We start from the raw sequence: 12255 nt of genomic DNA on the forward strand, positions 1-12255 counted from the left end.
TATATATATATATTCTGGAAAAACACCAAATTAGTTATAAAGGTACTTTGAAGAATAAGATTTCTTCTTTGCTTTGACTGACAGTATATTTTTGAGAATGGGAACTGAAAAAGTTAAAGAACAAACAAGAATGGCGCCCTCTTTAAATGTCTCCATGAGCAACAAGAAAGAAGAAACTACTGCACAAAAGAGAATTATTAAAAAGATGTTGCATCACAAGAATTGTGGTAGATAACATTGCCTTAAAATATCAGCTATTGATCACTTTTATTGACTAAAGAGAAAAACCTGCATCTAGCCTGACGTGCACCTTCATCACCTTGCTTACTTTTTAAGAGATAGTTAGTGGAGTTATTAGTTTGTTGCTTTACCAGATCAGAGTACATCTGAAAATGTATGATTTAGTGTCATCAAGACTGCTTGACATTTATACTCGTCCGTAGAGGAGATTCAGTTTCTCAAATCAAAAGCAAGAACTTTTTTTCTGAGATGAACTCAACGCAGGAAACTTTGTAAAGTGTGTGGGTGGAAGATTTTATTCTGCTGTGACATTGTGACAGCGACGAAAGGTTGGAGAAACTGCTGATCCACTTTCTTCAGAATTAACACAGCGGGATGCGGACAGATAAATGAATTAAATCATAAACAGAAGGATATTATATTTCACACAAATATGGATTTTAGCTCACTAGACCAGAATTGATGAGAGTGTTAAAGATTAGTTAAGGCTGCCTTGGAACAGCCTGGGGTGATAGTTGGAGTTCAGAGTCACAGAAACATGAGCATAATTCTGTCATCAAGCCACAGCGCGCTGTGCCCCGGTTATCACCGTGGCACAAGCCTGGAAACATCCGTTTGTTAAGTTCTCTGCAGATGTCAAAGCTCAGTCACAAGATTAAAGATTGCAGTGCATATTAGTTCACATGAGCGATGGCATAGAGTTGTTATTTACACTGGATTAATACAAATCGTGACACTCGAGTGTTCAAAATGGAGCGTTTTGATAAGAGTTGTGCTACGAGGTCAGCGAAAGTTCATGGGTGGAGTAATTATTATTTAGTGCAAAGAATATTAAACATAATGGGAACAGGGAAAATGGTTCTGCTGCTGAGGTTAAGCCTCTGTGTTTCATGTTCCAGTTCTGATGTTCATTATTAGTTTTTTCAGCAGTGGACGCAGGTCAGCATGACACCTCACTAATGTGAGCTGAGCTCATTTTTTGTTTTGCTAACTTTTACTTTTAATGGACTTAACTTCCTCTAAATTAATTTTTCCAGATAAATTCTTATTTACTTGATTGTTTTGTAAACTTTCAGTTTAATATAATTCAACATCTCTGTTGATGTTTTGGTTATCGACTTCATCAAGTACTTGGATGTTTATACATATGCTTTTATTTTGAAGTGGCTGTTTAGATTCTAGCTTTTTTTTGCTACAAGCTATTGAATTTAATATCTTGAACCATATACAATTTATTTGCTTTGGTCATTTTAATAAAAAAAATATAATATTCCAAATAAAATATTTTCAAATTTGGGTCAAGTCAACTTCCTTCATAAATGTGATGAAAAATTGCCTGTAAAACTTTCCTTCTTTCATATGGAGATTAATCAACAAGCACAACCACAGTCCACACAATACTCCCTTGTGGCTCTGCCTTTATATAAAAGTTAGAAGTAAATCAATCTTTGCACATAATTTGACCCTGAAAAAAGAAAAATAACTTGTAAGGCTATTGAATTGCATAATCGCTAAGGACAAGTATTAAAATTGAAAAGTAAGCTATCTTTCCCCACTTTTTTGTATCTGTGAAATTCAAGGGCAAACTACAAGATGTGATAAACTCACTGAAACTGTTGGAAAAACCCCTAGTTTTTGTTTGCTTGTTTCTTTTTTTCTTTTTTGACTATTTTAGTTACTAGTTTACTTTTCGTTGTGGGTTTGTCTTTTTTCTCTATGTACAATCTTGATTAGTCCTTAATTATTTTTCACTCGTACATGTTTGGAAGTAGCTTATGCTGGCTTTCTTAAAGTTCAAAGATATCTGATATTGATGCCATATTTGTTGTTAATGTTAACACATTAAGAAAACCAAATAACTCGAACATACATGGACAGTACAGAACAAGGTATAGATGCAATATCTGGATCAGTGGTTCTTAACCTTTTTTGAGGTACCGAACCCACCAGTTTCATATTCGCATTCACTGAACCCTTCTGTAGTGATGAATAAAATGTGATTTTTTATGACATTCTTAAGAGAATGAAAAATTAATAATAAATAATAAAGACTTTGTGATATTCTGATTTAGTAACGTAATTATATTAGTTGTGTTACCAACTTCACACCACTAGAGGCAGTAGCAACCCCGAAAAGATGCGACTAAGGAGCAGATTTAGAAGTACACCGAAAGCTACAGAATTTGGTAAAAACTGTGAGCTTTGCTGAATGAATTAAAGACACACGTTCAAATCCATGCTGAGAGTGTAGCTCCTTCAATCAGGGCTCCTCCTATAGCACTGATTGGCTAAGCAATGTAACTGATCCTCTGCAGCAAGTGATGGCAAAGTGGGGCGTCATCACGACTTTACACAAGTGTGWCTTTACCTCCGTGGCAGAGGCTCCGCCGAACCCCTGAGACCGACTCACCAAACCCCTGGGGTTCGATCGAACCCAGGTTAAGAACCACTGATCTGGGGGCATATAGAACATGTAAATTGTAATGTCAAAATTAAATTGGGGCTTGAGGGTTGTAGTCTTTCAAGTGGAGATATAATTTGAACTGAAGTCAGCGCTTTAGCATTAGCTTTGGCTAAATACGCGTTGGTGTAGTGCTATAGCGGTAGCAAAACTAATGTTTATGTTATGACCCGGCTCGTTGAGCCGTAACAAAAACCAGGGAGACACGGCCTTCAACAAGAAATGCGCTCTTTATTGAGCAACACATACAACAAACATAACCAAACAGGAACAAGCGGGTGGCCCCCTGTGGCCGATGGCATCTCTGAAGCTGGTGGTGAGTGGGGAAGTCCTGCAAAAGAAAAAGGTCAAACAAAACAAAACCCAAACAAAGACGGGGTGGGCAGGCAGGTCAGGGAAGAGACACCTCTGTAGAGCAGAGCTGGGTGGAGAAGCCGACTCGGCTCCAAGCCAGCTTCAACTCCTCTCCCCTCTCGTCACGCACTGGAGCAGGCTGCTTATATAGCGAGGACGCGCAGGCCCTGGCAATTCCTGGTCCCGCCCTTTCCGCTCCGCCTCGGGACAAAACACAATAAATGACGGATCCCTCCACGTAGAGTGGAGGGGGACGCTTTAAAGGTTAGCACAAATAACTCTTTAGTAAGCAGGACCCACCACTTCTTTCAGTCAGAACCAGCATCAATTCTGATGTATTTTTTAGCAATTTGATCTACACCTCCAGCAGTGGGAATATGAGCATCAGAACTTAATTACAAAGCAATGAAAGAAGGTAGTACAGTCTTACGAATCACTTTTCTTTTACATCACTTAGAGGGCTGCAAGAGGAATGATGATTTCTGCTGAGAAACATTAAGGTCATGTCCTCCAGGTGGCCTCTTTTGGTTGAATAAAGGAGGTGAAGGGAAGCAAAAAATGGTTCAGGAATGGTGCACACCTAGTTTGAGGCATTATCTCCAGATCTTAAAAAAAATTTAGTCCAGTCAGGCATCTGTAGGATGTGCTGGAAAAATAAGTCATAAGAAGAATGAAATCCCCACCTAGCAGCTCGCAGGTCTTAAAGAATCTACTGCTGACATCTTGGTGGCAGATGCAGCAAAACTTTAAATGTGTAGGTTGAGTCCGTGTCTCAACAGGCCACAGAAAACAGAGACCAAAACACTATCATAGGTTATAGTGTTACTGAGCCAAGTATTTAAAATGGTCTTTTACTTAAAAATATATTATGATTTTACACATACTATACGGAATGATTTTTTTGTACTGCTGCATACCTGGGATTTATGTGTGACATTGTGAATTGAACCTGGTTTCATATAAACCACCTTGCATGAGTATGAAAGGCTTGTCATCATAGTTTTGCATCTCACTTTAATTTGATTGAATTTTGGCTTTTGCAGCCATGAAGAGATTACATTAGTTCTTGTTTTATCACTAAGCTGATTCTAAATCTGTTCCGATTTGTTTCTGTTGTCATAATATCTTCTTTGCTACGTTTACCCTCATGTGCTTCACATATGTAAACCCAGATTAAGTCAGATGCCTGTCTGCATTAAGTTAGTATAGGGTGTCACAGTGGCAGTGGTCATGTCATCGAAGGTGAAGGCTTATGTTAAATTGCAGCGTGCTCCGAATCTCATTCACCTACCAGCCCATTGATCAAAAGAGGCTATTAGCAGCCGTAGGGCACTGCATAGAGAAGTGTGAAGACAAGGGTTACACAGGTCATTAAAGACAAAAATGACATCATTTTAAAACCATGAATCACAACTTGGCAAGATACATTAGAAGAAAGGTCTGTGTCTGTCAAATAATAGTGGTGGGACTTGATTAGGAGTTTTAATCAATTAATTCCAGGGGCTGTAATTAATTAATTGCATTTTAATCAAAAGCTAATAAGTTTAAACAAAATCCCAAATTACTCATCTAGTAAATTATTGGTTTTCTTTATTCACTCAAAGTATGGCTTAACAGACATACATGACCTTGCAGATAAAACCAAGTGTTTGATTTCAACTCTCTAATCCTTTTTACTCTATTCAGTTCATGCTTGATTACCACTATAAGTATTACAAAATAATTTTGCCTTGTTTTCTTTTAGTTTGTGTGTGATTGGGTCTATAAATGGTAAACATGGCATGAAACAGATGTCGTATTGCGTCTGATTCTGTTTAAAAGTACTAACCTTTCACAACTTTAGAACTGTAGAAAATCATAAAAGTTTGAGCACCTCTAAACTGTATTATTTAAATGTAATTTAATGGCATTGTGGGGCAGAGGGTCTCTGAAGGTGTGTGTGTGTGTGCGTGTGTGTGTGTAGGCATCACATCAGTCACAAAAAGTAATTTTAAGTCTTCAAGAAGAAAAGAATCAAGTTTCCCCACAACGAAAAAAGTTTGAGCACTCTAACCATGGTGTTTTTAAAGAACAAGATATTTTTCCAGGCTCATATTGAAACAGTCAACCATAGTACCGTGTTGCTGTGTTGAAAGCAGAAATTTTCTTGCATCCGTATGCAGTTGTATTTCACCTTTGATCCAGCTTTGCTTTTGTAACCCGGTAAAGTCGCTCGCTAACGAGGCTGTGACAGTTTTAAACTTGCCATAAAATGGATGGAAAGAAATTAGTTGCACATTCTAGCCGGCAGTCTGGTGCCGACGCTCAAATAAAAAGCAATGCAGGGGAAGCAAAAGGTCAGGCTAATTAAATGTCAGCAGAGAACATCTTACTAAATGAATCCTTCAAACAAAGGACCAATAAACGTACTTATGGAGGGAATTGAAAATCCTATTGCAGATAACTTTGTAGCTAAACATTTGGAATCACTGCGTTTCATAAGTGTACCTTATATCAGGTCACCTTATCCGCTGAATATAATCTGCTACTGAGTTGGATCCAGTCGCTGCTTTCTATAAAGGAGCTGAGGCCTAAACTCTCCAGCTGTTAAGGAAGCAGCAATTGGGTTAAAGAAGTTTTTAAGGCTTGGTTGTTTTTGAGGACTCCTTAAGCAGCAGAGAAATCTGCTTTTGACTAAAAGGAAGGCAACGTCCTTCCAGGAAGTTCTCCTAAACTATCTAGTTTGCTCAAGGAAGTTTAGAAAAAAATAGTCAACAACTCAGAGGGAAGGCAGAAACCACCTCAGGTTGTGTATACTTTTTGTGGGGCTTAGGATGGTTTCTGACACAGACTGAGGATATCATCAAGAGGTAAAAAGGTGAACTTTAAGGGTCTGAGGACTCAGCAGAAGGTAAGTCTCTAAGGTTGCTGAAGGCTCACTAGCAGAGACGACAGGACATTATTAGGCAGTCGTAGTTGATAGGCCTCTAGATTGTGCTGCTCCAGTACATTGCGGTGAAGAAGCCACGCTCTCCATTTACCACTTCAACTACATTTATACCCTTTTCTGTGGTCATGAGATATTTATCTTGACTGAAAGAATGAGATCCTGGATATTAGATGCTACATTCAGCCGTAGAGAGACAGTGAGGGATTTGATTCAGAGGGAACTTGCGCTACGGCCACTGTTGGTTGGATTGGGTCGCTTCTTGTCAGAGATTTTCCAGGCATGTACCACTATGAGGAAACTCCAGGGACCATAACATGTCTTGGAATGAACTGGAGTTTTGCTACAGAGAAGAAAGACTAGACAGAAGAAATTCTTACCATGTAACCAACATTAAAACAGTTCTATTAGAAATGCAAGATGCTGTTTGGAGAGTCGAAGCGGTCCTAGTGAGAAAGCAAAGAAAAAAGGAAATCTTATTCCTGCTGAGGGGTGAGAAGTTCAGCTGTTGAACTCAACAGGAAGAGTTTGGCATCATTAATCCCTGAATAGTTTTGAGAAAAAAAGTCTTTATTTCTTCTTAAAGGTAGAAATCATTCACTGTCTTGCCTATCTCCTGCACTAACTGGACAGTCGATCACAGAGCAGCACAAAGAGACACAGGACAAACAACCAGGCACATGCACACTGATATTTAAGGTGCATGTGGGGTTGTGTTTTTGGACTGCCGGAGTAACCCTGAGACAACTCATACGTTCAACAAGCAAACTCCATGCAGAAAGAAACAGGCCAGGTTTCCAAGCCAAACTTTCTTGTGCCACCCACGCCTCCACCATGCAGCCTAGAGTGGCATTTTTACAAATCCATTATGACGTCCATGGTCACCGATTTCTGTTACATTTTCCAACACATTTTCTCTGCTATTTGACAGTCACGTTTCAAGCTGATGTTCACAGAAGTCTGCTTTTACACTGCAGCTCACACATTTCTAACTTGTTAATACAGGCTGGCAGTCTCTCCATTAACAAAAGATCAGAAGGGTATTTTTGGAGAAGTGGAGAGCCAACAAAATGCTTTAAGATTCACTATTTTTCAGTCCAGAAGAGTTTAATAAATGGCATAGTGCCACTGAACGTTTCCATATCACTCCATCTCCCTGTGCAGCATTGTTTGTACTAAAGCATGTGAGAAATGGAAGCATAAATAAACGGCTGTGCGTTCAGTATCAGTTTAACTACAAATTGGAGACATAGCAGATTAAAGTTGGTAGCAGATAGTCTGATATTTACAATGTCTTTTAGTGTTTTAATTTACAAACATAACTTAATAGTATACATACAATAAGACACCTTTCAGTTAAAGGGATTTTGCATCAGGGGATAATAAAAAAAGTAGTAGGCAGTTCCTGTTAATAAAATGTATTGATTAACTGACAGTGATTAAGGTGAGTAGCTCCATAAAATCCAGAGTTTTGTCATTTTGTTGCTGTGATATATACACGGCTGTGTTAACACAAAAAGACTAAAAAACATCAGCAATTTTAGAGGAGCTGTTTTCAGCTTTCAGTGAATGAAGGGGACAGAACATTTTTATCATGTTTAGTAAAACCCTAAAACTGAAAAATTCAATTTTCTTTACCATAAGCCTTTTTAAATTTGCTTGTAGATGTTTTCCATGCACAAAACTGAAGCAGTTTTTCCTCAAAGATCAAGAAATTTCCTTTAATCACTTGGTACGCATGCTAAATACTGACAATAAAAACTGGTGTGAGAGACTGGAAAGTGTTTTGTAACCAACTGTGGATTTGTAAAACATGACTGGATAAAGAATGCAAAATGACTGGTCAATAGAAAACTTCATTTACGAAAGGTAGTAACTAGCTGTCAAATGTGATAAATTGCCTCCTCGTGTCAGGAAGAAGGTAAAATAATGAGCCATGACCAGCATTAGGTCCCCAAAGGTACAAAACACAACAATGAGTCTACAAACAGAACAAAAGAGCTGATTAGTGTAACAAAAAAGACACCAGAGACAAAATATCATCAGTACTGATGCAATTTTCATGAATTTGCAATTTTCATGAATTCACATCAGATATCACTGAACTTTGTCCAACTGCAACATTTGCAACTTTATTCAACGATGAAGAATTACAATCAAAATTCAATGGATTTCTGCAGTCGTGGTACTACTTCAGATAGAGAAATAAAATAAACCTGAATGAAAAATGAATGATCTGTTCTCTCCATGTCTCAGCTTGTAAAATACTATCTGGTCCCGTGTCAGAGATGATAAAGTGTATCCAGAATTGAATCTCTTGCTTAGGGTGTGCTTGAATGACCTGTGTGCAAATCTGATATGTCCTTTTTGGAAATTTTAGGCTGTTTGAAAGGAGAAGAAGATGGCAGCTTGGATGCCTGAAATCGTGCCACTGTACAATCGATAAGCAGGTTATTGGAATCAAAATATGGGCTAGTGATGAAGTTTGTAATATTAATTTACAGCACCTTGCAAATAGCTTAAAACTCTTTAAACAATTTCACATTTCACTGATTACAAATTCAGTGAATTTTATTGCCTTTTATGCAACAGAACAACAAAGGAGAGCATATGACCATAAAACATCAGAAAAACTGAGTATTCAAAAATGTTCACTAAAAGCTGAGAAGTTTTGTCTGGTTTGATCAATTTTCCAAGCTTTATTCATCTCAGAAAGCAATCAATACTTTGTATAAAAATTGAAAGAGTATAAAGCGAATGCAAACCTACCAAGACTGAAGTCTTCAGCTAAACTGGCAGCAAGGGCAGGAAGAGCATTAATCAAAGTAACAAACAAGAAGCCTCTGGTAACTCTGGAGGAGCTGCAGAGATCCACAACTCAAGTGGGAGAATCTCTAGGACTACCTTTAGTTTTGTACCCATCTAACCTGTATGAAAGAGCCTCAAACAGGAAATCATAAGATGTCTTGATTGTAGTTGGCAACACACCATGCCAATTTCCTTGTTCTGTTCTGAGTCAATAAATTATCCGTGTCATCATCACCCCGCATTCATTTTCGCTGTATTTGGATTCTTAGCAACTTTCATTATGACAAAGCAAGAAACTATTGCACTTTTTCTTGTATAGCATAAAATATAAATAAAATTAACTGAAGTTTGTGGTTGTAATGTCAGGAAATGTGAAAGAGTTTCAGGGATATTAACATTTTTGCAAGAGGCAGTAAAGTTGGTTTGTTGAAAAACAAAAACCTATCTGAAAGTAATTAAAAATACATTGAATGCTGCTTTTTTTCCAGCATATCTGAAAACATCTCTAGTGTTCTTGAAATTGAGCTTGTATAATTATCCCAATTTAAAGAAAATGGGGGGATAATGAGTTGTTTTGCTGTCTGCAACGTCTAAGACGTGTTCTTTGACTCTGTTAATTGCAGTGTTTTTGTTGTAAAACTGTTTGCTATTTTTACACAAATATCTGCATTGTCTTTTTTTTTTCCAAATTAAAATACTGACGGCTTCACTTGCAGTGGAATTGGCATTTTTTTTATGTTTCCTGCATAGTGACTGACAGTAAATCCTCACCAATAATGTGTGAAGCGATATAAACAAGCCTGTTAGGAATGATGAGGTAATGAGACACGTCCTGAGTTTGAATTTCTATTTTCAGCCTAAACTCCAAGGCACAAATATATCATGATGTCAATCCAGCATCTTTGTGACCTGAAATATTCTCCATGAAGACCTCCAGCCTGTAGTCCCTGACTGTGCAGTTCATGTGACTGTAGATAGAGCTAAGAGGTCCTAAGATTGATGGATCAGAAACTGGCTCCACACACACACTCCCAGGAATACGGTACATCAGCAAAGCTGCCTTGGGATTGAACCTGCCATCTCCACTACGGAGCTTCAGATCAAGACGGATCGTGCACTATTTACAGTTGTATCAAAATCACGCGGTGCAACATGCTGAGCTATAGCAGGGGCCAAACTGAAATCTAATCCATTATGATCCAGGGTTTCGTTCTTTATCTTTACCTTTACCTTTACCTTTAAACATTTTTCTTCCACTTCCTTCCTCTTCTCATTTTGACTCCTGCCTGTTGGTAATTCCTGTCAGTGGTTGTCTAAGCCTCTCTGGAGCTCCAATCAACTCGTTCCTCTCCCCTGTGTGACGTTCATAGCATTACAATTGAGCCATCATTCTGTCAGACTTACCCCTGCTAAGGCAGCAGCAGAGGGAATCACAGGAAAGGGACACATTTACCTCAGCTTCTCTGTTCCTTCTCTGTATTTGTAGCCTAACAAGTGCAATAAGACACAAGACATCATGCAACAGAGTTAAATTGTTCTTTACCAACTTATTTGATCTAATTTTCATCCTCCTTTCTCGGCAGCTGGATTATTTTATTAGCAGATTTGCTGATTGTAATTTTTTTGGATTCTCATATTTTCCCTCCACTTACTGCTACATCAGAACTAGGGGTGGAAACGTAATTGATCTTTGATTAATTGTTGATTAATGGTTAATTACATTAAAATGAGTTCCAATCGATTAACTAATAACCTCTGCTTATAAATTGTTGTAGAATGGCTTCCATCCAGAAGAGGGCGCTGCTGCATCCTTAAGCAGAGCCATTGATACAGAAACAAAGATGGCGGAGCTATTTTTGAACTAAGCAGAGTCCGGTGTGGGATGCAACGAGCACTTTTTGAGGTTCTGCTTATTCAGTAAAATTCAGAGCCCTTCTGCGAATGACTTAATCTGATTCAAGTGTGTTGAAGCAGTTGAGACGCATTTGAAATAATTTGTTATAATATATAAAAGAATGTTGTCGCTGTCAAACAGAAACTTTTTACCTAAAAAAAGTGACTTTACAGTAAAAAAAAAAAAGTGTCTTCTAATGTAAACTCATGTCGTTTGGTCAAAATCAAAGTAAAACCACAGACAGATGTGAAAGTAAAAACGCATCACAAAAAAAAAGATAATGACCAAAAATAGGCTTTTGCCTGACAGTGACAACATAGTGACCTAGTCAAAGTTTAGAAGCTTGTGCCAGAACCCTGACAATAAAAACAGAAGTTCAAAGAGTGTAAATACTTTTACAACACACTTAAAACACTTACTCTGTACAAATTTTAAATCACTCACTCTTTGCTTGTTCCTTGTCTTTTTGTCTTTCAGATTGAGCTCCTGTAAGGAGGAGACAAAGGCCCCCGGCCGGGTCGGACCACAGCTTTCACCTTCTGACTTCCTGGACAAGCTCATGGGGAGAACATCAGGATACGATGCACGCATCAGACCCAACTTCAAAGGTGCGGCGTATGATCCGGCATACTATCACAGCAGCCATCAATAAAATCCAAAAACAGACACATGAAAACAAGATAAACACTTCCAAACACTCTGCAGTGAAAGTACATCTTTTGTTTCACAATATTTTCCATCAACAGTGATCATAAATATCTGGTTCATGATGATGCAGTTATGGAGCAACTTTCTTTCAATGTTCTGAAAGCTATTTGGCTTTAATCAAGTCTGCCTCTATGCTACTCCTCTTAGGCTTGCTGTTTTTTTGTTTGGCATGGAGTAAAATTAATTTGCTCACTTTTATGTACCAATATCTATTTTGAAAGGTGAAAAATAGTGGTAACTATACATCTGCCTCCATACAAGCTCATTGTTTTAAGTAGAAATGCACTAATCTGACAAAATAATTTGTGTTTCTGATTTTCATTTTAAGCACTGAGATGCTCCATCTCAAGTGTGTGAAGTTTATTTTAATTGAAAAATTAAAGGTGACAAACGTAGACCATAAAACAAATGTATTACAGTTTTTTTTTTCATAGAGGCAAGAGTTTTGAATTCAACAGAAAGCATTGCTATTCATTCATCAAAGTCTCTAAACTCCTACCACAGAAAATGTGGTCATACCCCTGCCTCATCATAGAAACAACACAAAGAAGTTCATATGATGCCGCTTTTAAGTTGAGGGCTACCAATTTGGCAGTACAGATCGATCGATAGCCGCTGCACAACTCGGCGTGAACGAATCTATGGTTTGGCGTTGGGGCATCCTTGTGGAAAACCGAGAGCGGCGGAGTTACCAGCAGTTTATAGCCCGGTGCAGCTTATATATATCACTGACGTGCGGTCAGGGGAGGCAGGTGAGGCAGAGCCTCACCTGTCATCATGAAAAAATAATCCATCCATCCATCCATCCATTTTCTTCCGCTTATCCGGGGTCGGGTCGCGGGGGCAGCAGCTTCAGGTCGGGTG

The 12255-nt window shown here is 38.3% G+C and overlaps 1 protein-coding gene across 2 annotated transcripts in view; it reads left to right on the forward strand.

Annotated features, from left to right (window-relative positions):
• glra4a (glycine receptor, alpha 4a) overlaps positions 1-12255 on the forward strand; it is a 55488-nt gene that overhangs the window by 22094 nt on the left and 21139 nt on the right. For both annotated transcript variants that reach the window (XM_017307275.1, XM_008420580.2), the window contains exon 2: positions 11161-11291. In XM_017307275.1, the coding sequence (XP_017162764.1) occupies positions 11161-11291 (131 nt within the window). The remainder of the gene's footprint in view (positions 1-11160; positions 11292-12255) is intronic.

The sequence above is a fragment of the Poecilia reticulata genome, linkage group LG10 (assembly GCF_000633615.1).
Source record: "Poecilia reticulata strain Guanapo linkage group LG10, Guppy_female_1.0+MT, whole genome shotgun sequence".
Classification (NCBI taxonomy): Eukaryota; Metazoa; Chordata; class Actinopteri; order Cyprinodontiformes; family Poeciliidae; genus Poecilia; species Poecilia reticulata.